Source organism: Nilaparvata lugens, chromosome 11, assembly GCF_014356525.2.
Source record: "Nilaparvata lugens isolate BPH chromosome 11, ASM1435652v1, whole genome shotgun sequence".
NCBI classification, from domain to species: domain Eukaryota; kingdom Metazoa; phylum Arthropoda; class Insecta; order Hemiptera; family Delphacidae; genus Nilaparvata; species Nilaparvata lugens.
The window spans coordinates 16035452-16063422 of NC_052514.1; the positions used below are offsets into that span (position 1 = coordinate 16035452).

Here is a 27971-nt window from a genome sequence, read left to right on the forward strand (position 1 = left end):
TGAGAGCAATGTAGTTGGTGATTTTACTTTCACAAGAAAAGTGTAAGTTATTATTTATTTTTACAAGTCTCGTACCGGTAACCCAAGTTATACAGCTTTCAAAAAATACCGGCTTCCACATTTCACATGGTTGCCAACGGTTCAACAAATAGCATTTTGGATGAAATATACTGTAATAACATCGAACAAGTGATCAAACGAGAGATGAACTTCACTCACAATTTATTATTACAATTATCAAGTCGTTTCACATGATTTTCTTTTATTCTTGAAATAAATAAATCAACGTTATATTTGCACACTTTTGCTCCTTTCTGCAAACCTGTGGCTGTGCGTGTGAACCCCGCTTCAACACTTTCTTCTTTTGTTTCATCTACTGTACCTCCCCACTTCTTTGCCTATATCACTCACTCCACTCGCTCTTCGGCCACAGAATAGCGGTATACTGTGCTTAAGCTTCCCTATTCAACTTTTTGACGTCTGTTATCAGGTTATCACTAAAATAATGTCATTTGAAACCCTATTGAAGTGAGTCACCGGTTTTATTAATTTGCGTATAGGTACTATACGATTGAAATTGAGATTGAAATTGATTTCTTTTTATTTACCGTAGCTTGTACGTGCGTTTTTGTAGTTCGATCTTTGGCTTCATCATCAACAAGCGAATCGAGCTGACCACCATCAGAAACCAGAATTGGTGAAAATATGCAGCAAAGAGTTGAAAGGTTAGTTATATTTAGTTATTTTTAATCTATACTGTAGGTATACTGTTTACAAGTGCTCATGAGCAGATTATGTGACGAAAGTACCTACCTACTTAGCACTCAGGAATAATCTGTGTAGGCCTATTTTATGACGAACAAATTATTAGTTTACGAATGTAAACTATATTCTTGAAGTTCTACGATTACAGTTTGGTTGTAGGCTATAGCTATTTATTGTTATCTTTTTCAACCGGTAAAAATAGTAGATAGGCCTAACGTATAATAGAGTATCAGTCTATCAGTACAGTAAAAAAGCTACTTCAGTGTAGTCCTAACAAAACAACTTCCGACTTGGAGGGATGACGAATCGAAAAGTAGGGATAGGCCTATAGCGGTGGCAGCCCCCTCAAGGCAACTCCAGAAGTTGCCTTGCCTTCAAACCCGGGAGATGCCCCATCAGGGCAGTTTAGGAGGGGCAAGAAGAAAAATTCAAGAGACTAGAGATGGGTGAAACTCCAGGCACAAATGCGGGTCAAGAGGCTTAGTCGAGGGCGACCAGGTGCCCTAGGGGCAATTTTGCGTCCCCTCTCTAAGCGGAAGGACCTACAAAAAGACTAGGAGTGGAACTCACGTAGGTCACGAGGACTAATCAGTCTGAAGAGACTGACAAGCATATCACACTGGATTGGCGACAAACAACCAGGTGATGAATGGGATGTTAGAATAGTGAAAAACTCCTGGTTCTTGTAAAGGACATAGGTATTGGTTTGCCTAACTAACATACTATTCGGGAACACAATAAGCTTCGGTTGACGTGTGGGGTTCTTTGAACCTTTGGATCCTTGAATCAGTCCTTCAAAAACAATAGCGGTGGCAATGTTGCCTTACTATTACTTTAAGTAATGTTTAGACCAAAATCTGTAGCTCTGCAGAGTCTGTGGATGGATTCAAAAAGATCTGTCGCCGGCTTAAACAATGTGGGTGTTCACACCAACATCTGTGATCTGCCAGCCGACGTTCCAAGAAAACTATGCTTGCATGCGGATGTTTTCGAATCGCTCTGGGAGCGATTTTCTCCAGGCATCCAAGCGGACGTTTTCGCTAAAGATCTCTCATCGAAAAACTAAATCACGTAAAAATGGAGATAGGAGAATTCTAATTTCAGATTCGGAATTAGCTCCTTGAAATGAATAGTTTGGCTCGCGTTTGCTCATAACGTAACAGAGAACAGAGCGAAAATGGCTCTGTCGGCCCACACATGTTTTTGATGTGCTGAAAAACTCTGCGGACGTTTGCTCTGTAGCTCTGCAGACCAATAGCTTGGTCTGAACAAAGATTGAAGCGGACAGCATGCTTTAGTCTTTAGTGAGTGTTCAACTGCTCATGATACTCATAGACCTAGATAGTTTCCTCTCTGAAGGCACAGAGTCGACAACTTGGCAACTGCGTTTCTTTCTACGACTCATTGTGATTGGCTGATCTCCCTTCATTTCTCTGCTCCGCATATTCCTCGGAATAAAGCTGGAAGTTGTTTGTTGTTTTGTATGGACTCAGGCTATAATTCATAATTATCAATCTGTTAAAATTGCCTGGTACCCTGGTAGCACCAGAGAGTACGGTATAGAATGTAATACCCATATAGACATAAATTCTCTATACAGTACAGTATATTACATTTTGTACTCTCTGGGTAGTACAGGCACAGTCAACGCCTTACAACACGGGTGGAATAGACGTGACTGAATTTTACCGCTCGTCATTTACGGTAAGTTATAATTAAGTTGCCTGCACGCAGGGACAATAGTAGCACAAGCTGTCGCGGGAACGCGGAATTGGAATGTCACAGGCTCATGACGAATAATGTGCATGGCATTTTCAATTCCGTATTCCCGCAACAGCTAGTGTACGCTTAGTAGCCGGAGTAAGAAACATATTCCTATTTCCTATTATTACTTCTTCTACGGGTTCCTTCTTTTGTGGTAGAAGCTATACTAAGCTTAGGCCTATGCCCCCGTGTGCAGCGTACTGTAGAGGCTGGAAAAAACATTTAATTTTCAACCTGTGAACAGTGTAGTGTGATTGTTAATGTTAGTCTAAATATTATTTAATATGCTTTGGAACTTTCATTCCTAGAATGACACTTTTTCCATTGACTTAGCTTTGTGCCATTCTTTCTTTCTTTTTCTATCTGTCGGCCTTCCTTGGCCATATTCTTACTTCTACTTAGGCCAACCCAAGGTGTTATGTGGACCGTGCTGAAGGGTGGTACTTTAATATGGTGTCTCTAACGGTGACTGTAGGATACCAGGCGCCCTCCTATAGTATTTAGCCTTGCCTGGACATGCGGGGCTCTGTCTGGGTTGACTCCTCTTCCCCTAGCTGTTCGTGGGAACCACATGAACAAACCAAACCACAAGGCAACTCCAGAAGTTGCCTTGCCTTAAAACCCACTGGATCTGCCCGGATCAGGGCAGTTTCGGAGGGGCAAAAAGAAAAACCCAAGAGACCAAAGATGGGTGAAACTCCAGGCACAAATGTAGGTCAAGAGGCTGAGTCGAGGGTGACCGGGTGCCCTAGAGGCAATCTGGCAATCCCTCCTTCAGCGGAAGGACGTACAAAGAGGCCAGGAGTGGAACTCACGTAGGTCACGAGTTTGTGGGTGGAGAGGCCAAAAATCACCACTGCTCAAAGAAGGGCGGCCATTCAGGCAAAACTTCTTGGGAGAGGTGAGGCTTTTGACCCTGCAACGTGTCGGAGAGGCAAAAAGAAAAAACCCAAGAGACCAGAGATGGGTGAAACTCCAGGCACAAATGTGGGTCAAGAGGCTGGGTCGAGGGTGGCCGGGATCCGGGCTCCCTAGAGGCAGTTTGGCGTCCCCTCCCTCAGCGGAAGAACCTACAAAAAGGCCGTAGGTCACGAGTTTGTGGGTGGAGAGACCAAACCTCACCACTGCTCAAAGACGGGCGGCCATTCAGGCAAAACGTCTTGGGAGAGATGAGGCTTTTGACCCTGCAAAGTTTCTCAGTGGCAAAAAGAAAAAACCCACGAGACCAGAGATGGGTGAAACTCCAGGCACAAATGTGGGTCAAGCTGAGGCTTGAGTCAAGGTTAGCCAGGCGCCCTAGAGGCAACTTGACGATCCCTTCTTCAGCGGAAGGACCTTCAAAGAAGGCCAGGAGTGGAACTCACGTCACTCACTCAGGTCACGAGTACCAATCAGTCTGAAGAGACTGCCAAGCATATTACACTGGATTGCGACAAGCAACCAGGTGATGAATGGGATGTTCGCATAGGGAAAAACTCCTGGGTCTTGTAAAGGTCACAGGTATTGGTTTGCCTAACTAACATACTACTTGGGAACACAATAAGCTTCGGTTGACGTGTTCTTTGAACCTTTGGATCCTTGAATCCGTCCCTTAAAAAAAAAAAAAAAATTGTCCAAATATTACTTACATTCCTTTATCAATGAGAACGTTGACTTTAGTCTAAGTATTGCTTACATTAGATATTACTTAATGAATAGCAGGTAACCCGTGCTCCGCAAGTGTCTAATTAGAAACTTGACAAACTGAAAACTTGACCTACTAAAATATTCAATAATTTGGATAGGCCCAGAACCATACCGTACTTGGTGAATTGAGAATCTATATGAAAAATATCAAGTTATTCAGTCGAGTAGTTCAGACGTGATGATGATAATTCATTCATGAATTTCCTATACTGTACGTGTATAAGTAAATTCTTCACTTAATTATTTAATAGATGAGATTGATAGGAATCTTTAATCACATATCTCTTCCATTGAGGAATATCTCACCGTGGTCACAGAGAGAACTTTACTGTTTGTCAGTCTGTCTGCTAGCCTTCCAGCAAATTGCATTATGATAGCCATAACCAAGTAGGGCAGAGAAGAAGCAAAACCAGCCGACTCAAGCCTGAAGTTCAAAGTATCTGCAAATAATAATAACATTCTATCACCATTCTATGTTTCATGAACAGCTATAAAATGCAGCTAATGTTTAATCCGAAATTCATGTGGAGGAGGGGAGGAGCATGCTTCCTCGAACAGAAGTTTTATGAATCAATAAAAAAATACACAGAGGAGAAAGATTTAGCTTTAGGCTTCCCTATAGCTCTAAATAGACCAATATAGCTTTTTCCTCTGTGCTAGAAGTCTATAGTAGAACCCTTATTGAGTAAGGTACGTATTTTAACGGCACGGAAATTATGTAAATTCATAAGAAGGCTTAGACAAAAGCCAGTAAAGTTTTCATCGAAATTAAATGGCACAAGAACTAATCAAAAAAGCCTTTTCTGATTTGTTTGTTTTCGTGGCATTTAATCACGTTTAAAATTTTAACAGAATTATGTGAAACTAGGCCTTGAAGCTTTATTTTGGGTCTTTCACGTTGATTTTTATAAGTGATAATCTGTTAATCAGGGCTCTACTATATCATATTTTATTATCCATTCTTCAAAATGAAATATTATTGGAGACCACCACTGTTTTATATAAACACATAAGAGGAAACAGTCTCTCCAGTCTCCACTGATTTTTGTGTGGTCATCTATTATTAATATAATTAAGTACAAATATCATTGAAATCCAATGAAAAATGGTTTTTGATCTGGGCTATAAAAGTTCATTTTCAATCCCAAAAGATACATTCAAGCTTACATTGAAAAATATAATATGACTCACCCTTCATGAATGTTGGAAGTTGTGTAAGTAATGTATAAAATCCCCAGTTTTCACAGAAATGAGCGCTGACTATTGCCCATACAGGCATTGAGGTTACAATCTTTTTCCATGGATGAGTTATCTGCAACATAGAAGATAGTATTATTAGGAAAATATATTATTTCTCAATAAAAGATAAAAATATTATTTAATAAAAAATGCATATTTTAACAAGATTTTTAAAGATAGTTCAAGTCATGTTCTTTGGAATCATTTGGGGAAAAATATTGAATTGAATTAAAGAATTGAGGTTGAGACTGTTGGACACTCAGCTTGCACTTGAATTCAATTCAATAAATTTTATTTTTACACACACACATACAAGTTTGATACAGAGATTAACAAAAAGAATACATGCAAACAACAATACACATTACAACAAAATAAAAAGAAAGTGGTGCAAAAAGAAAATAATAAATAATAATAAGACGACTCTGTGAAAAGCTCTTGGAAACTTTGAAAAATGCATGATTCACTCTAAATATTTGCTTTTCATGAATTTTGGATGAAGTGCTACTATAATATTTATATAACAATTCACATACCATAGGCTATATTTATCAGCTCTGAATATTATTGGAATAGGAGAAAATAATCACTTTTCTCCTTGAGTATCCTTTTCGTTCTTTTGGATTGACTTATAATGTTATTTGTTTGGACATTTTTTTTGTCTCACCTTTGATTTTCCATAAGATCCCAAAGAGTCCTGAATATATTTGAGTTCTTCAGCTGAGATGTAAGCATCATCTGCCGGGTCGTTTTCAACTATTTTAAACCATATCGCACACCAGATCAATGCCACAATACCTAAAAATATAATTATGCAATTATTGATGATAATTATACAATTACTTATATTTATAATGAAAAATATCACCATCATGGTTATCAGAGAGTTGTAGGGGTTTCAGAGATACAAATTACCAATTTTTCTCAAGTAGCCTACCGTACTGTATTAATACTGAAGACAGTGAATCCCCAGGTCACAAGCAGTAAATAATCGTATAGAATAAATTATAAAAATGAATAATTAAATACTAGATAAATATATTTGCACAAAAGTTTTTATCGAAATTTCTCTTGGTAATTTGACAGAGGGAGGAAGAACAATGCTTTAAACACGGTCTTCTCATGACAATATAAAATTTATATGATTTGATTTTCCATAATATAAAATTTATATTGTCATGAGAAGACCGTGTTTAAAGCATTGTCCTTCCTCCCTCTGTCAAATTACCAAGAGAAATTTCGATAAAAACTTTTGTGCAAATATTTATCAAGTATTTAATAATTTATTTTTATAATTTATTCTATACGATTATTAAATGCGTACTGGGGATTCACTGTCTTCAGTCAATTCAGATTTTAGTCCAATTTAGAACTAGACATTTCTATCAATGGGTATAATTTCGCACATTACTCTCTCTAGCATTCGATCAAGTTTGAATTGCAAAGGTCAGGACTCTTTTCATTGCCACACTGACAGTGTTAAGTTATATAGTGTTTGTCACTGACACTAATGCGTCCTGCTTTTGAATTGACGTTGGATTGATATGAAAATTGCCTCTTGAGTGGGAGTCAGACGGCTTCTATAATATACCGGTACAATTACTTTTATAGTTTCAAGGTAATAGTTTTGCGAGAAGCATGTTTTGTGAATAGATTCTTTAAAAATTATTTATTTCTTCTATGGATGTATGAATAATCCTTTTATTACCAAATTGCCTAAAGAAAAACAAATAACACACTGAAAACATATTAGGGTGAAATGAATAAGATAAGTCAGTTCAACATGTAACTTTTCTAAACCATTATAGTGTAAAGTCTGGAAAAATATAAAAACAATAATATGAATAGAATAACAGATAGATTGGGTTCACACACCTAACGAAAGATAATTTTCTAACTGGAGTAAATTAAACTTTTTTATTAATTCAAAAAAAGGGTAGGCCTACTGAGATTTTTATTTACATTTGTATTACAAGTAGCCCCATACAGAAAAGAGATATATAAGAAATATTATTACCAGTTTACGATTGTTGGATGAGAACCTGTGATTCAGAGGACATGCTAGATTGAATTTGCAATTCTGGATTTTGGTATTTGATATTCGTCTATCAATATTGTAATATTCTACATTGAATACCTTCATATAATATTGTAATATTTGAAAACCTTTTACCTTCATTAACCTTGATAAACAAATAATGTTATATTGATATATTTTTTATTCTACATATTTACCTCTTATTTATAGGAATACCACTATTATTTATGTACTTATTTATTTAACAACAATGACAGGAAAAACAGGCTTTAAGCTCTAAGCTGGGTTTACACCAAAGCTATTAACAAAATGTTGATAACTTAATCCTTATAGATTATATTTGATTGAACGGAACTTGACAAACACATATATTATGTTCATCATGTGTATGATAATCATGTTCAATCTAATAGAATCTATAAGGATTAAGTTATTAACTTTGGTGTAAACGAAGCTTTACTATTACTATTCAATTCCATAATTGATTGCATATTAGCCCGAAAGAAGTTATGATAAAATAATATAATAAAAATCATCTAGTACCTTTTTATATTGACTAGAAACATGTTATGCATTGATAAAAAATTAAAAAGGGTACTGATTGATTTTTATTCCATTTCTTATTGTATATTTTATTATAACATCCTCTTACCAGTGATATAGAAGACATATGGCCATCCTAAATACTTTGCTATAAGGCCAGATGCTGGCATGGCTATCACTGTTCCAACAAAACTCCCCGAGAATGCCAGTGAAGCCATTTGAGATCTCTCCGATATGGGAGCCCACCTTGCCCACACAGCATGGATGCAGGGATACGTCACTCCCTGTTGAACAAATAATCAATTCAAGTACACTTGAATCTGGAAGTTCATATTAATTCAACGAATAACATGTAGAAAATAGTGAAGTTAGCAACGAATGAGTTCTTTTCTTTGTGTTGAAATAACAAAAAATATACTATTTAATAGGACATTTTTGATTATTTATTTCTAAGAAATCTCAGTATGCCCCTAAGCAAAACACAATTCGGAATAAGACTCTGTCCTACAGACAGGCCAGGAAAGGAATTTATTGCCGGCCAGAATAGCCGAGACGACTACAGCCAGTTTACACATACATCGACTTTAAGACGTTACATTTTTTCGTCCCTATGAAATCTATCAGATTAAACGGAACTTGGCAAACACATAAACACATCTGTTTGCCACGCTATATTCAATCTAGTAGGATTTATGAGGACGGCAAAAAATCGTACGTACAAAAATTGTTGTGTGTGTAACTAGAGAAATAGACTAAGGCTAGCTACAAACGCATCGATTTTTTTCGTAGGTACGATTTTTCCGTCCTTATGAATTCTATTAGATTAAACAGATGATGTTTGTCATGTTCTGTTTAATCTGATAGAATTCATAAGAACGGCAAAATATCGTACGAAAAAATCGATGTGTGTGTAACCACTACCTCCGTAAACAAAGCCGTAGTTCATTCGTGTTACGTCAGCACAGGTAGGGCTCCTACACCAATAGAAATTCGTTGATTTCAGCTTATCTATATCAACTAGTGTTTTTTGGTGTAGGAGCCCTACCTGTGTTGACGTCACATGAATGCACTATGGCTTTGTTTACGGAGGTAGTGGTGTAACTGGCTTAAGGCGTTGCACCCTTTTCAGTCTGCTAGCGCTTGATGAGGGCTATAGTGAGGTCCACGTTATAATGGCAGTGGATAAAGATAGAAGAATAGCGATGCCGATTCTCTGCATCAATTAATTATATTTCTACACTGTCAAAAACATAATTGGCATCGTTGTGGACCTAGAAAAGGATAGTACCACCGGCTTTGTCGAATGATAGCAAAACCAAAGTTGATCAAATACTGTCATTATAACGTGGACCTCACTATAGTACCCTGGTCGAGGGTTCGAATCCCGCTGGTAGGTATATATATGGTCGTTCGATCATCTCATTAAATCATCCTCGCACGTTTCATTACACAAGCAAAAAGCTCTTGTGGGCTTCATCAGCAATGAATTACGTAGAAAATTATCCTAGAAACAATTCTATAACTTTTTACGTATACATTGAATTGAAATGATGAGAAATTTTGTAAGAAATGTGCATGTTCTGTGCTAGGTCTACTTACCTCGTAAAGACCTTCGACAATTCTAATCAAGATGAGCCAGTATACACTAATATTGACCAAGAAGGGAGTGATGAGTGTGAGCACTGCCGTAGAGGTGACGCCAATGCCGTATACGGTGGCTCCACCGTAGCGCGCTCCCATCCAACCGCCCAGCAGCTGAGTGCCAATATAGCCGTAGAAAAATGAACCAAGTACCACTCCCTGCAGTTTCGAGTCCCAGTTAAAGTCTTGTTGCTACAACAGTTCAGAAAAATTCAAATAATTTATATGTTTAATAAGATTAAATAGAATTAAATAGAAAATGGCAACAATGTTGAAACGTGTTGTGATTAAATAATTCAAAAAGGGTACTGAGATTATTATTTTTCTTTCTATTTTTATTACAAGTAGCCATATACAGAAAAGAGGTAGAATTACCTTATAATTTAATAGAATAATATTATTCAAATATTTTATTGATTACAATAAATTACTGAGTATCAGGTAATAAGTATTCAAATTACACAGCATTTACAAAATTAATTCTTAAGAATTTCATAATTAGAATAATATTATTCAAAATTTGAATAATTAATAAAATATTTAATATTTATTAATTACAATAAATAACTGGAGTAAGTATTCATATGAAACAGCATTTAAAGATGAACTCATTTTTGAAATGAATCGCACTTGAAATAAATGAAAGGCTATTGTTCCCTCCTTGATTTGAAGTTCAAGTTTGAGATTTCAAAAGTATGCTATACTGGACTATTTTTTATTGATCTGAATATTGAAATAATAAATTCAAATTGATGAGGTACGATGTATATAAAAATGAACCAAGTGTATCAATCCGCCTTGCTGGCAAGAGTTTGGAAAAAGTCTTCATCAATATTTCCTGGTTTAAGGTTTACCTTTTCCTGGAGAGCTGATGAAACCTTAATTGAAATGATAGACTTACTTTGATATCAATCATCACAAGTTTTTGTTTGTTTAGTAATCTGATTCCAATAATATTTATAAACATCATAATCTGATTTTTTGGAACATTTTACACAAACAGTAGCATGTGTGTAAATTGAGAAAGTGTACTTGGAATAAAAGATAAATAACTCGCATTTTTGTATTCTTCAATGTTGTTTTCTCATCACGAACTGCTTATTATTAGATCACTTTTTTGCTTTCAAAGAGAACATTTGGCAGTCAGATTTTGGTTGACAACCAGGAAGATGACGGACCTGCCGAAAGTACTCACAGTCAGTGAATAAATTCATTTATTGAAAAGTCTGACTGCTAGTCATTCTCTTTAATAGCAAAAATGTGATTTTTTTGTACTTCAAAAAATGAAACTTGTCAGATTTTTTAGTACCGTATTAGCTGGTTTTTATTGAGAGATCAGCAGTTATGGCTAAATCAGGAACTATATCAACGTTCAATTCGTTGTATTGTAAGCTAAATCTTGTTGTTCTCAATTGCTCCAATCTTCATTCCTGATTAAAATAGAAGGTAATACACTTTTTCAACAATTTTTATTGTTCTTTTCATTGAATGCTCTAATCTGCATTGATAGTGCCGTTTCAAGTGCATATTCCTACTATATTCATCCTTATAAAATTCTTTATTTTTATTATAGCTGCTCAAATACCATACCGAACTGAATTGTACACAATGAATCTCAACTTTTCAGTAATTGAACTGGTAAAGTCAGTGCTCTAATTAAAAATGCTCAGTTTTATAACTAGCCACTTATGAAAAAAGAAGTATGCATCTTAGTAATGTTTTTCAAGCGGAAAAGTTGATTAGCTACTCCAAGCAGAGCCTTCAATTTCACTTACCGAAATATCAAATCAAATCAAGTTTTATTGTTCACATCGGTACACATCAAATCTTGTATAAAACGCAAAAAACTTGTAAAGATTTAAAGATTTAAAACTTTTAAAGATTAAATCATTATAAATATAAAGAAAAATAAAAATCTCAGTACCCTTTTTGAATTATTTTATCACAACATGTTTCAACATTGATGCCATTTTCAAGTTTGATTTTCATTTTTCTTCATATTTATATTACAAGTAGCCCTATACAGAAAAGAGACAAATAATTGTAGGCTACATTGGAAAGCAGCGGAATACAAAATGAAAATATTCCAAAAACAAAAATGTATTACATTTTAATTAATATATACAGTTTTGATTGGTTGATAATAATGGTCCAGTAAAATTACTTTGAAAAAATTTACTTTTTAATGGTCCAGTAATTAAAATTTCAAATCAGAATTTATTAGTTGCTAAATTTATGAGTTCACCACATTAATCAGCATTTCTGATCTGGTTGGCCATTTAGTTTAAATAGATACTTCAATTTATTTTTCTTATTAATACATAACGTTTTTTTTGGAAATGAAATGAATAAAATGAACAATAATTGACTCTTAGCTTTGCATCTCAAATAGTAGAAGGCATACATATTACAGACTGGAATAACTCTAGTGGTGCACTCTCCTAAACAAAAAGTGAATTCACCTCTCATTTTTAGCTCTCTCATTATCTAACCACTCACCAACCTAGAGCTCATATCAGTTTCATCCTCAGCATTCATATTAAGAATTGAATAGAATAAACAACAAGTAATTAGACTGAATGCAAATTGTTCTATTATCATTTATGTAGGAAGATTTTCAAAACTTATTGCAGTCCATGTATCCTCTAATGCGGTTTGACGCCAAAACGTGATTAGCCTTCATTCATGTGCAAGATTTTATTTAAAAATAGAATAAATTGATACAATCAGTCAAAGAAAAATAGTCAAAATACTCTAGGTTGTCTATCCTAAAGTTGTTGAGCACTATAGCAGTGTTTGAATAGTGATTTCAAACTTCAAACAGGACAGTTGAACAATACCATGATTTTTTTCAATGTAGTCTACGGTACTTGATTAAATGCTGCTGCTCTCATCGTTTTAAACTAACTAATCATTAAATGATTATGAAATTCTGTTGGAAGTTGTGTTGCTGTATTTATTATTTTTAATGACTTGATTACGTACGGTAATCATAGAATAATTTGAAATGAGAAAAATATATAACCCTATAAGTATCTGCTTTAGAGATGGGAATTACTGAGATACTGCAATTATTCAAATGCTTATGAATAAATAAAAATACAAATCTAGAATTTCCATCTGGCTGTTTACCCTGTTGTCAATATTTGCAGTAGCAGAATTTTTCGGGGTGAATTACAGCATTTAATTTGGATTTTCGTTTAATAATATCTGCTTTATTAACTGTATACGGTACATACTGTACGGTGCGTAATTCTAGTGATATTTTTCAACATGTTTCAATAGCTCACCTCAATTGTAGTGCCATTGGGTAGAGTGACTTTGTAGACAGAGTTCATAGCTACTATGGCGACACTGAGATTCACCCTTAGTGAGTAGACATTGAAGAAGCCGAAGAAGGCCAGAACGGCCACCAAGTGCCTCCGCTGCTCCCAGAACTTCAGCCTCCATCCCAGCTTGGCCTGTCTGATCAAAATTACACTTTATGAATTCTTATTCCAATGCTACAATTGACAACACATTTTATGTGATTTTTCAATTCCGGTATATGTGTTATCTAAATTAAGGTGAGGAATAGCACAAGGTTACCTTATTATTTTGTACAATGTTTGTTTTTGGTCGAATAAAATTATATTATAATTATATTATTATAAATGAATAATTCGCTACCTCTTGATCCAATAAAATATACCGTAATTAGCCATGTGAAAATTGAAAAAACAAAGTGAGTCACTTGAAAATGGCATTAATATGTCGAAACATGTGAGTAATTAATTGGAAAAAGGGTACTTTGATATTTCAATTTTTACTTAAATACGAGTAGCCCTTACCAAAAAAAAGAATAACTATGCCTATAGTGAGGTCCACGTTATAATGTCAGTGGATAAAGATAGAAGAATAGCGATGCCGATTCTCTGCATTAATTAATCATATTTCTACACTGTCGAAAACATAATTGGCACCGTTGTGGACCTAGAAAAGGATAGTACCACCGGCTTTGCCGAATGATAGACAAGGATAGCAAAACCAAAGTTGATCAAATACTGTCATTATAACGTGGACCTCACTATATACAGGGTGATTCATAATTATGGTAAAATATTTCAATACGTGATAGTAGAGGTAAAAATAAGAAAACAAGTTCTTATAAACATATATCCATAAATGCTTCATTAGCGAGCTATACAGAGTGAAAGATTTCGCCCGGAATTCAGTTCCTCTGGTGAAATACACCGATGCTGAATTGTTTGGGGACTAGTTTTTGAAAAACTTATGCTGGATTCATATGGAAAAATATCTGAAAAATTTAATAACACTAGTCTGGGAGCTGTAGTGTGAGTAGTTTTTGAGAAAAAAGTTGAAATATGCAAAAAATCTAAGTAGAAAAACACAGACTTCTACGTTTGATGCCCAATAACTTTCTTTAATAACCAGTAAACAAATCATTTTTCGCAATAAAAATTGTAGAGAATTTAATTCTGAAAAGAATTATGTAAGCTGTGTAAATTGAATTTGAATAAAATGTATTCTTATGTAGTACATTACACCACAAAAATTTGCTGTTTTATGAGGAGAGAACTAATAACTCATAGGTTGTAGCTGATTGCGAATAAAATATTCGGTTTTTTATGAAAAGTTTTTTTTATATGAAAGTAGCATATCTAAATGACATTAAACTCATACCAAAAGACTAGTAGATTATGCCATTAAGCCTGGGAGGAAGCTCGAACCGAAGTAGATGATCTCCTATGATTCCTGCCCAAATGTTTACTGAAAACTGATGTTGTGGAAGATTAGGACTGATATGGCATGAGGATTCTCAGCTGCCCAAATATGTTGGTTGTGGACGTTAACGATAGCTGTTCTTGTAAAGTGTGCCTTGTTAGTAAATATAACTGTTGTTAAAAAGTTTGGGTAAACAAGTTTTACTAAAAACCATCGGCAAATACCTGCAAGCGGGGACTACAGTTTCGTGGCAATAGAGTATGAACTTTCTGGAGGTGGTATGGATGTAATTGTTGCTCTTTTAGTATCCTCCAAATAATAGATTCATTGACATTGAACTGCACTGACAATTCTCTTGTGCTCTTCTCTGGATGTTCATAAATTTCATTAGGAACTTATTCTTCTAACTCAACAGTCATAGTAGATCGGGGTCTGCCTGCATAAATGTGCTCTTTGGATATCAAAGAATCTGTTTCAGACAGACGTTAATGAATAGTGGCAAAAACCTTGAACTTGGACATACTCGGTTAGGAAAGTTCTCTTGATACAAACGTCTTGCTTCAGTGCTATTACAGTAGTATTCCATTCCATACATTAAATGCATGTCAGATAATTCGGAGTATGAATAATGTCTAACATTACCTGCCATTTTTTAAAAAGTTAACACTTAACACAAAAGCGAAGTGAAATGGTTACAAATAACTGGTTAATAGATTAAACAAAAAAAAAACACAGCGCGGTTACAGTAGGCCTAACTTACAGTTTGTTTTTTTGTTCAACAGTGAGCTAAAATATTTCTGAAAATAATTTTCAGCTGATAATTTCTTTTAAATATTTTCTTATTTAAAACAAAATAAATCAGCTGTTTTGGAACTGCTGTTATTAAAATCCATGTTTTAATGCAATCAGCTACAACCTATGAGTTATTAGTTCTCTCCTCATAAAACAGCAAATTTTTGTGGTGTAATGTACTACATAAGAATACATTTTATTCAAATTCAATTTACACAGCTTACATAATTCTTTTCAGAATTAAATTCTCTACAATTTTTATTGCGAAAAATGATTTTTTTACTGGTTATTAAAGAAAGTTATTGGGCATCAAACGTAGAAGTCTGTGTTTTTCTACTTAGATTTTTTGCATATTTTAACTTTTTTCTCAAAAACTACTCACACTACAGCTTCCAGACTAGTTTTATTAAATTTTTCAGATATTTTTCCATATGAATCCAGCATAAGTTTTTCAAAAACTAGTCCCCAAACAATTCAGCATCGGTGTATTTCACCAGAGGAACTGAATTCCGGGCGAAATCTTTCACCCTGTATAGCTCGCTAATGAAGTGTTTATGGATATATGTTTATAAGAACTTTTTTCTTATTTTTACCTCTACTATCACGTATTAAAATATTTTACCATAATTATGAATCACCCTGAATACAAATGCAATTATAATTATCAATATAAAAATATTTTTTGAATATGACAAAGTTTACATTTTTTACTAGTCAGTTGATTAGTCATTAGAAGGGATGCTGACTTTACATTGAAATTTAACGTACTTAAACAATATTGATCCATGTAAACTTAATTGAAAATAAACTTGAATTAGGAAATTTCAATGATGGATGAAGTAATTCCTCCAAAATCCTGTCAATCATCGTGACAGATGGGAGATACAGTATGACATGAGATGCACTGTCTTACCGTTTCTTTTCTGAATGTGATTTGATGAGAGAAAACTTCTCGAGTTTCAAAAATAGGCTATAGTAAATTCCGATCATTTGAAAATTCCAAGTTGATGTCGAGTTCTGTTTTTTGGGAGTTAATAGAAAAAAATTTCGGTTTTTTTCCAAGTTTTTTCATCATTTGGAGAAATTTAAATTAATTTAATTTGGTAGAAACCTACGTTGAATAGAATTATACTGATTGCTTTTTCAAGTTTGTCTTGGGTATCTGTATCAAGAATTCTCCATAATATGGTACCTACCTATCCTTCCATTAAATACATTCGACTACGGTAAGTTACTCAAAATATCAATTTTCCAAAATAAATAGTAGAAAAAACTTAATGCTTTCAGATATCAGAAAAAATCCTCTACCTCATTCCAATTCAAGACATAATCATGACATATCAGTATTTACATGATGCAAATATTGTTACTCTTTATAACCTTGAGTTCTTGACATAATAACATCATTGGAAGAGGTTTGGTGGATTTTTTCTCATGGGAAAGCCTTTTATCTAAAAGTAATTCTACTACCTCGAATTATCCTTAGGAAATTGGTCTGGTATTGTTCTTTATCTGAATATAATGGTTGTTGTATTTTCCTAATCGCTTTGAATATCAAGTTAAATGTCAACTTCAAGGTAACTTATTTTAATTTAAATTTGAGCAATGTCAATATATGCTTATCAATGTTCTCGGCCAGTACAGTGCATATTGTACATATCATCCAGAACGCATATTTAATAATATTTTTTCTATATAACATATATTTTTCGAATTTACTTGAATTTGAAGAAAAAACTCGTATTTTGGATAGAACTCGCCTTAGTACCGTATGTAAAATTCTTGGGGATATAATTTTGAATTATTAAGAACTAGATGGAATTTGAAATTCTAATTATAATTCTCATTTCAAGCTCAGATGGAAATATTGATTTGTTATGCTCATCATCAATCACAGAATCAATTTTGAGGCTTATTAATTACGGATGCTATAAGAACTTTTATTGGTAGAATACGAGTACCTATTGGTATTTGAATAAATTTTGTTTAGAAATATGACAAAACTCATGTTCAATTGAACTAGATCAACAATCTATCAGGCCTACACCCAGTTATCCTAATCACTTCCTGTACCACTTATGTTATTGATCTCAGTATAATAATTACAATAAAGTATGCCATTGTTCTAACGGTATTTGATCACGTGTTAATTATTCGCTGTTGGAATATCAGTGACCTTACTGTGTGTTTTTATTTCAATCACTGACTCCAGAAGAATGTTACCGTTTCAAGGTCTTCAACTTCAGACTCGGCGGCCCAATAACAGACGTTTATAAACCGTCTGCGACCGTCGTGTTTTAGCAAATCTGACTTGAGACATAAAATAGGAAATTGGCCTAAAGTGAGATTCACTTTCAACTGGCAGTTTTCATGTGAATAAGAATTAATTCCTTTTCATTCAACAAATGCTGACAGTTTGAAAGGAATCTCACTAGAGCTGCGCTGCCTGTTGACTGTCCTCACTCACAAATCTATATGGCAGAGGAAAGGATTTCTGACCATTGTTGTGACAGTGGCCGCTAAGGTTCACTTCAGTCAGCATTGCATAATATAGTTAACATCAACGCTTTCCATACAATTGGTTATGACAATTTGAAGGGATCCGGACTCTTTATAGAATCAAATGAACTTCACGGTCTTGGATGATAACTCATGAAGGCTGAGGCTGTTCGTGTTATTGTTAATTTTGACCAAATCACGAACGTGAATTTAGATAATTTACAATATTGGACTGAACAGGTTCTCTCCAGGAATCTCTATATTTCAATGACCAACTACTACAATTTTCCAAAATAACTTCAAATTGTGTCACTGTCATAATTAGTGGGATATGTTAAGCTATGAACTTGATATTTTTCATTGCTATTTGATATAAAAATGGTGAAAAAGAAAACTCTGTTGTAGTTCTGACACTGTGTTACTTGTAAATATTTGAAAAACACTTACTTTTCTTGGAGTATTGAGGAATGCATTTTACTCCTGAAGAGGAGCTTCAGAAAAAGAAAAGCTGCAGTGAAGAATCAACAATAATAACAAAGAGATTACATTCATATTCAAACTCAGACTTCAATAAAATTCTGTTCTCTAAAATTGTGTTTAAATTTTCTGTAATGTATATTTTTCAGAGAGACTTCTTGCAAAGACTTTTCATTTCTTTCAATATTTGTATAAAATATTGCATTTTCATTTTCAATTGTTTTACTTGTATATTATATGTGTTAAGAGAGCATGGGATATTATCCTTGTGCTCTCATATGTATTTCAAATAAATATTGAAATTGCTGAACTATTAATTCACTTCTCATAATCCTCAATTGTTTATTCTTCGGAAAATAAAACTCCAAGTACCTCGGTAACTGGCTTGCTACCTAGGCTAGTATCATTGATGCTTTTTAAATTTTGTTTGACCTACTATAACACTCAAACAAGTACAACTTTCTCTCATTTCATTTCAGATAGGAAAAACTAGTGGACTGATTGCCCAACATGTAATTATCATCAATTGGTATAATCATCTAATTCATATTTCGATAAAATTTGCATAAAATTAATGTACAGTATTATTTCCACTTATTAATTTTATTTTAGCGTACAGTACTTTGGTGATTCATCTGAGTAAGCTATTCAATATACATTGCAACATGATACTCAAGAGGATTGTATGATTTTATTATTTTTACAACTGTATTTATTTCACATGGATTAAATTCCCAAATACAGATTAGAGACAACACTCATATATTATTCAAACTCAAAATCTGTATTCTACGTGTAGATTCAATTTTCAAAAACATATTTAAATTACACTCCGGACTATTTAAATAATTATAAGCTTATCATTGCAACAAGTGAAAGGTCTGTGATTCAACCTCAAACTCAAAAAGATAGCTAGCATAAAGATGCTATCCTCTGACCTAACTGGCAAACTCTGGTTTCTCTGTGTTTCTGTATTATCAAAAGTTCTTTACTGTTCATCAGTAATATTGCTTATCTGTGCCGTACTATTTAAAAAATTATAAGCTTATCATTGCAACAAGTGAAAGGTCTGTGATCCATGACCGACGAGTTGCTAAAGATGAAACGGCGGTAAGTCGCAATCTCTCCAAAACAATTATTGAGTTTTTTATGGGAGATTACTGATGCTGTGCATTTCTACTTTGCTAATGAATGGAAAGAGATGCTACTTTTGCATGATTTGCTGGATGATCGCGGGTCGTGAGAATGCAAACTAGAATCTAACTTTCACTATTTCCAATCAATCTATTGCGTGTCTTTTGCAACTGAGACAACTAGCTACCTGGATGGACGGACAGTGAAAGAAGAGTTGGAATAATTTGCTCTGATATAGTTAGTTTCTTCTCTTAGGTATTTGATTAGATGATGAAGGATGATTGAACTGTGAAAAATATTGGAACTGGAGAATACTGTTGTGACTCTTCTACTGGGAAGTGTTCTGAAAAAATTTAACCATTAAAGCGATTAAGAACGAACAAACGCAACTCTACTCTCTCTTATTGTATAGATTAGTATATTTAAATGTGAACAACAAGAAGAAGAATAATAACTTATATAGTATTCAATGGTTTTTAATTCATACCATAGGTTATTGGTTCAATTCGCATCGCACTTAAAGAATTCTGCCCTTCGTAATAAATATTTCATGAAATGTAATAATTGAAATTGGAATACTGTAAAATAGTAATTGATCAAATAACTCAAGTTATATCATTCAGTAGTCTCTTAATAACGATTTTCATAAAGTTAAAAAAAAAATCAGATTGATATTCTAGAATCTTATAAGCTGCAGCATTAAATGACTGTTAATGTTTTCTAATTCAGTTGACGAACATTGAATAGTCATCTTCCTTCCATGTATTATAGTATATTACCATAAAGGAAGTATCATTTATTTTATCGGTGATATTACTAATTGCAATGAGTTGCTTCCTGGTCTTGTTTATCTTTGGTTCATTTTCATTTCATTCATTTATACAATACGTACTGGTACATTATCAGGACAGTTATTTCGTGAAATTTAGCCTACTGTTTTTAATCAATATTAATCTACTAACAATATTTTATTTTCCATCAATTTTAATATCTCATTTCATTCAAATACAAGTACAAAAAATATACATTTCAGATTGACTTGGTTGACTCAAATATTACGGTTGTATCAATAACTTGATCTGTTATTCATGTGTGGCAGTGGTCAATATAGAAAAAATTAATTCTAAATATTGTCGAAGAAGTTTTATTTGACTTCCATTGTGAGTCTTCAAAATGTTAAAAATCACACCACCTTTTCTAATAATTCTTACTGTTTTTCAGATTCAACATAGATTGGATCAAAGGTTTTGCTTATACGTACGGATTTGCAGCACTGATTATTAGGTAAGTCTGTATTCTCTCTACTATTTCACAGGCAATTTGTAGAGAACTCGTACCTTCAATACAATGAATAATTAGTAGCTTAGTGCCTTATTATCATCCCAAACTGTGTTACATTCCAAATAATAGAAGAGAACATTTACAACTTTGACGTCAACGTCAACTCCAATTTCCTGAAACTTGGTTTATAATAATTAGTTTACAACAGAGTTGTTCTCTTTCTTGGAAAAAAACTATCAATGGGATAAGAATTTGGGAAATTGAAATGAACTAATTTGAAAATAATATTCATGAATATTATAATATCAGAGTTCTATGTACTTTAATCTGTTATATTATTATCTACATTATTATTGTTCAGATTTTCTCTTGATAGGTAATAATTTTATTTTTCACTTTTTGTGCTTGTTGATGAGGTATTTTTCAATATTCATCCATAAATTACCGGTAGTATTTATCAATCATTCAGAATTACACAGCTTTCAGAAGAATACCACAGGCTTACGCCCAAGTATAAGTAAAAGTATATTCTTTTACATAAATTTTGAACTTATAAGTTACGGTCAAAATCAATATTGAAAGAAATTTGAAAAATATTCAACTGATGAAATCTTCAATTGTAAAGAATACAAGAGATATTTTCATTACGGTTAAAAACAAATATTGATGGAAATTGTAAAATATTCAATTGTACAGTATACAAGAGATATTTCCATTACGGTTAAAAACAAAATTGATAGAAATTCGAAAAATATTCAATTGATGAAACCTTCAATTGTACAGTATACAAGAGATATTTTCATTATGGTTAAAAACAAATATTGATGGAAATTCGAAAAATATCCAATTGATGAAACCTTTACTGTAATTGTACAGTATACAAGAAATATTTTCATTACGGTTAAAAACAAATATTGATGGAAATTTGAAAAATATTCAATTAATGAAACCTTCAATTGTACAGTATACAAGAGATATTTTCATTACCGTTTAAAACAAATATTGATGGAAATTCGAGAAATGCTCAATTGATTAAACCTTCAATTGTACAGTATACAAGAGATATTTTCATTACGGTTAAAAACAAATATTGATGGAAATTTGAAAAATATTCAATTAATGAAACCTTCAATTGTACAGTATACAAGAGATATTTTCATTACCGTTTAAAACAAATATTGATGGAAATTCGAGAAATGCTCAATTGATTAAACCTTCAATTTTACAGTATACAAGAGATATTTTCATTACGGTTAAAAACAAATATTGATGGAAATTTGAAAAATGCTCAATTGATGAAACCTTCAATTGTACAACAGTTTACAAAAGGTATTTTCAGATTAAAACAAACAACCACAGACGTTTGTGAAGAGGTTTATAAATTCACAAATTACGATATCAATATTCTAGGTATAGGCTATGGATATGAATCGAGGATTATTTCCTATCTGAGTTTGTCTGCGGTTAAAGATTGAATTGGAGCTTTTGAAGCTTTGCGGACTGCTGTGGCTCAGTCAGATAAGGAACACTGATAATGAAACAGTTGTGGGTTCGAATCCCGCTAAACTCATGATTTTTTTAGCTCATTCACATGATTTTAAAGCATGTTATTTAATTAAAAGCATCTCATAACATCATTCATGCACAAGAAAACACAAATGTGCTGGGTATCATCCAGAAGGAAGTATCGTCGTACACAATGCACATTGTGTCCCACCTATCAAATCAGATTTGGAAAAATTAAATTATGTTTTATATCTTTGTTAGAGCAGAATGCTCACTTATGTGTATTTGTAGATAGAATATATTATATGACCTCATGTTATTGAACCATAGTGAATAGTGAAGTTGGGATTGGGTTAGATGAATCATCGAATAACAATAGCAATAATTAAGATGAATAAGAGATAGGAGTCTTTTTACAAAGTTCATTGTGAAGATACGTTTTCGTCTTGATCAGATTATCATTTACAAGATGACTTGAATTCAACGAAGCTCATCAGCTAAAATACTCGCGTAAAAAGAAAATAATTTCTAGTGTAATAATAAGGTTGTTAATCCTAATAATGACAGGTTAATTTTTTTTCTATATTCATTTTAATATATTCAAAGTACAATCGAAGCTCTAGTTGTACAATGGGTGATGAAAATATAGAATAGCTTCTAATAAATTTGCTAAATTAATTTCTTTATCAAAAATAGACATCTTGATTCGACTGAGTAGGTCTATTTCAAATTCAGGAAGTTTCTTCTTTTGTGTGTTGTAATAAGTCAATTAATGGAAAATAATAATTGCTCATTTAGAGATGACATTTTTAAGGAAATGACAATGACATTTTCAGAACAATGTTTTGAGTGTGCAAATATGACTGATAACGGCTCTATTTTCACAAAAATTCACTTCATACTTGAGAAATATTTAGCAAGTTCATTTTTTCTCACAGCCAATTATTTTTGTTTCTATCATTCCAATTCAGCAATTATTATTTAATCTCCAGTGCACGTAGCACAAGCAACAAACGATATTGGAATTATCAACAATAGATAAAAACTCAGACTGAAGGAACTCTACCATTATCATTCATCATCAGCAGTCACGTTTATTACGGTAGGTGATGGATTTATCTGAATTGGCCTTACATTTTTTATTCAGTCTTTCAAGACTCTATATTCAAAATTCACATCAGAAAAATGCTTATAAATTGTCAATTGTGGCAATTGTTCAATTTCGTTTATTTTTTCGAATAAAACCCATTGAGTTAACTCATACATAGAAAAAGTATACAGGAATATAGCTTAATGATTTCTTGAAGTATTTTTTGTAAGTGAACACTTGCTCAGGGCGATTTCTCGTTAATACTTAGGCTCAACTCACACTTATGCGACTCAAGTCGAGAAGAGAAGAGACTCTAGTCGAGATCATTTGTTTCCAAATTGTGACACTCAGACCAGTCGACTCTAGTCTCCACGACGTCACCATTTGAAAGCACATGCTTTTGACTAGAGTCGAGTCTCTTCTCGACCTGAGTCGCGTAAGTGTAAACATGATATTAATGTGTGGTATTTTGTGTCTTATGTGCATTATTTGTCTGTTTTTCCTATCTACTCCTTGAACCTTTCTCATCTAAAGATCCTATTTTTAAATAGTAATTTGCTTTCATATTTCTCTTCTCTATAAAATGTTATGTTTTATTATTATATGACAACTTTACACTATATATTCTGCACCCAGTTCATCAGCAAGAATATTATATAGATACTATCCTTGGTTCATCAGGTGTATGATGTGTTAGGGGAGAAATTATTATTGGATTTCATCGTTGTGCCTCCAATTATGTAATCGAATATAAACAAACAATTGACTACTTACGAGTCCACTGTCGCTACGTGTCCGTTAGTGTTAGAGTTATCCATTTTCAGCAGCTATTGTCGAGCACTCACGAGCAAGGTTTATAGAAGTGAAAGACGCGGTGACCACTTTCTATCGACTCGCGGTCTTGTCGTCAGTTTGACAGTGAAATGCAAAGTGAGCCCCTGGCACTCCGTCGTGTCTTTCTATGTTCACTGCACGACGGCTGGCCCAGTACTGAACTGAATAAGCTACTGAACACCGCAGACAGTGAACGCACGGCCTTGCTTTCAACTAGAATCAACTATTATCAACCGTAGTTGACGACTTGAGTGTTGACCCAACGAAACTGGTTTCAATTGGGTATCAACTACTTTATTAAGATTCACATTGAACTGAGATTTAACAATCAACTATAGTTCACGACTTGAGTGTGGACTGGAAAAAGAAGGAACTGGTTTCAATTTGTAATACCTATATTGAGATCAAAATTGAACTGGGATTCAAAAATTAGTTGACAATTTGAGTGTAGACGCAACGAAACAGGTTTCAATTGGTTAATCAACTATTCAATTGAGATTCACATTGAACTGGGACTCAACAATTTGATTAACTATAGTTGACGACTTGAGCTTCAACTAAAACAAAACTGGTTTCAATTGGGAATCAACTATATGGTTAATTATTATTAAACGAAAATCTCAATTAAATTATGTGAATCACCCCGAATGCTTCTGCTACTGCAAATATTGACAACAGAGGGTGAATAGCTAGATGGAAATTCGATGAGCGACTTCGATGAAATTGATGACGACTTGAGTGTCAACGAAACAAAACTGGTTTCAATTTGAAATAAATTAACTATATTCATGTTCACTCGAGCTGTCAGCATTCCTCATAAATAACATCAACGTTTTATATTTAATCAATCACTTCCTGTGTAGTTGTAAAGTTAAAATTAATTATCCATATTAATTAAAAATGATAGAAAATTGTCTAAACCACAGATTTCATCAGAAATAGAAAGACCGGTTTTGGTTGTTACACCATTATCAATCTCTGGTAAACTAAAATCTCTTTTTATAAGTTCTGGTCTTGTCAGTCTATTTAATATTTAATTGTCCGTTTATTTAATATTTAATCAATGCTGATACTTTATTGTAGTAGATCTCATTATATTGATAAATCAGCTCAAATAGATGTGACCGTTGCACTCTAATGAGTTTTCCTCTTGGATTCTTTGAAATGTTTCATTGTTGTTGAGACAAGTTGATGATTATTACAATTTTCTTTGAATAAATAATAGATTTTTAACTGAAAATCAACTATAGTTTATGAACCAGCTGCAACAATAACCTAATGTCCTAATCATTGAACTCTTGGGTTTTCCTCCTGAATAGACTTGGACATTTTTAATTAATTAATTTAGTCTTTTCCTGTTGCGACAAAAATTGATTTTATTGTCAACTTTACAGTATACTCAATTCCTTTTTGCAGAATAGTCAGTTGAGTAGAAAGAATTCCTTACTTATAATATGTGCTATGCTCAAGAGTCATAATTAATTGATTATAAAAAAGTAAATATTCCTAGTCAAAATTACTAGTCAATAAAGTTGAATCGTCATTATAATCAATATATCACAATAATTATGGAGAGGTATCTAGTTTCTATGCTTCTAAATTTGAAAATTTCCCAATAATTTTAAATAGTGTATATGTGTTTCTTCACTCTGAATTTGGTATGAAAAAACGTTTGAATTTTAAAAGTATTGCTGGCTTCATTCAGTTCTACTCTTTCACTGTAGGCCTGCATGATATGATGAGTGATTGAAATATTTTAGAATACATTATCTGATAAAAAAGAATGTACTCAAAGCATCAACTGCTTTGTCTGAGAAAACGTAACAACTGCCTATAGTCGTTGTTCATCGTTAAACAGTTAAATAATCTATTTGGAACAACGTATAGGTCTATTAAGCATTGTAGGTTTGTATCATTGTATAAAGCATCAATAAACCTTGTATTAAAATATAATGGTGTATTCAGCAGCAGTATTCATCATTGTATTCAGCATAATTATATTCAACACCCAACCGTTGACAGTGGCGTAACTAGTCTGACTGCGCCCCAATGCTAGTATTCCTTTGCGCCCCTATTCCTAGTTGATCAATGTAGTTGAATCAACGTCTATCTCTTATAAGTGTTGAGAAACTATCGGCCTTCAATGCTAGTATTCCTTTGCGCCCCTATTCCTAGTTGATCAATGTAGTTAAATCAACGTCTATCTCTCATAAGTGTTGAAAAACGATCGTATCGACCTTGCTTAACCAGTGAACCAGCAAGTTATATCTATAGTCGATGATAATGTAGCTATATAGTGTAGTGACCGGTATCGGACAGTCTGTGACTGTGTGCTATATTGATTCACTTCAAAATGTCAGCAATGGTTGAATGAGAAATCATTGATGTTTTTCATAAGCAATGCTGACTTTTTAAAGTGAATCTCATTATAACAGTAAACACTTTCCTTCAAAATGAATAGAATATTTCTCAATGAGATGGCCTTGAGAAGTATGGTAGCCTACCTATCATGAACTGTAAATGCACGTATCATATCAATGAATGTTTTAAATGTTTGCTTATGAATAAAGTAAGGAAATTCATTTTCTCCAGCAAAACTAATAACAAATCAATATTATTGATGTGGATACAATTTTAAAAAAAATTATGCCATCTCATCTGAGGCGAACTTGTATTATTGGTATTCAATAGTGATTTTTTTGTACCGTATTCCATTTATAAAACTTTCACACATAATTTTTAATTTATTGATTGTTTACAATACAATCATTGAATAGGGCCTATAATTTGGGAAGATTATGTGGAAGCGAACCAGTTGAAAGGCAAAACTTACTTTTTGGGAGAATTCATCATAAGGACATCCCATCACTGAAGCATTTTTGAACCCATTTTGTCCTAGGAATCAATATTTTAAAAATAAACAGAATAAATAGGTACACCTATGCCTATGCATAATCCGAAATTGCAATAGCCTACATACACACGCGTTATAATCCAAATGCCTATATATTGTAAAAATCTCTCAAAACTTTTGTTTTATTGAAATGTGAATGAGAAACGTTTAATATTTGGCGATTAGTTGAAATTATCTAAACTAATATAATAACTAAACCAAATTTACGATTATGTCAATTTTTGTAACAGAATTTGTCAAAAAATACAAAGTACAGTAACAACAAAGAGAAGGAAACTCTTATACCATATTAATTTATCAAAAATATTATTAATTTTTCATATTGTTACAGGACTGCCGAAAATCTTCAAAAATGTAATGAGCATTAAAAAGAGAAAATGCCAACAGCACGTGGTGTTCCCAAGCGGTCACCCATCCAAGTGATCGGTGATCGGACGAGAACCGGTGTATTCAACGTGGTATGGCCGTTGGCGAAAAGTAATTGGAAAAATGTCTCAACTAAAAATCACCTATTATTTTCCTTGATAAACGGAAAAATATTTTATTTTTGTAAAATAAAAACATAAGGATATTTATATTCCAATCTGGCAAATATAAAATAAATATGTTTTTATTATAAGTTATTTTATCAGAAGCTATAATAGCTTTAATTTTCCTTATTCACTCTTCACCCTGTCAGCTTTGGAGAATATTTTTGGAAAATGGAGTTACACCATGAATGATAGATAAATACTGCATAATAAATATGAAGTTAATCCTTACATGATAAACTAATTGTATTTTTATTTATTTCTACCGGGCTATTTTATATTTTCTATTATACCCTTTTATTTTCTTCTTTAAAGTATTTGTCAACTTCTGTAAAATTTCACACTGTCGCCAACGGTATAGAATACACCGGTTCTCGTCCTTTTACCGAAGTTAAACAACGTCAGGTGTGGTCAGTAGTTGGATGGGTGACCGTTTGGGAACACCACATGCTGTTGACATTCATTCCTTTTTTATTTTTGGCATCTGAAAATTCTTTGTTACTTAGTTCTCAT

At 33.2% G+C, this 27971-nt stretch overlaps 1 protein-coding gene and 1 long non-coding RNA gene across 2 annotated transcripts in view; one reads left to right on the top strand and one right to left on the bottom strand.

Annotated features, from left to right (window-relative positions):
- The window catches only part of LOC111054986 (vesicular glutamate transporter 1), a 30076-nt gene extending 5850 nt beyond the window's left edge, over positions 1–24226 (bottom strand). Inside the window, exons 1-7 of the mRNA XM_039437685.1 lie at positions 23955–24226; positions 12967–13141; positions 9635–9868; positions 8145–8319; positions 6122–6252; positions 5407–5527; positions 4522–4655 (exon numbers count right to left, since the gene is read on the bottom strand). Of these exons, the coding sequence (XP_039293619.1) occupies positions 4522–4655; positions 5407–5527; positions 6122–6252; positions 8145–8319; positions 9635–9868; positions 12967–13141; positions 23955–23998 (1014 nt within the window). The 5' untranslated portion in view covers positions 23999–24226. The remainder of the gene's footprint in view (positions 1–4521; positions 4656–5406; positions 5528–6121; positions 6253–8144; positions 8320–9634; positions 9869–12966; positions 13142–23954) is intronic.
- Positions 283–27542, top strand: LOC120353567. The gene is made up of 4 exons (XR_005572473.1): positions 283–725; positions 20525–20587; positions 23062–23192; positions 27260–27542. It is a non-coding gene; the product is annotated as an uncharacterized LOC120353567 (long non-coding RNA).
- Positions 27543–27971: the final 429 nt, after the last annotated feature.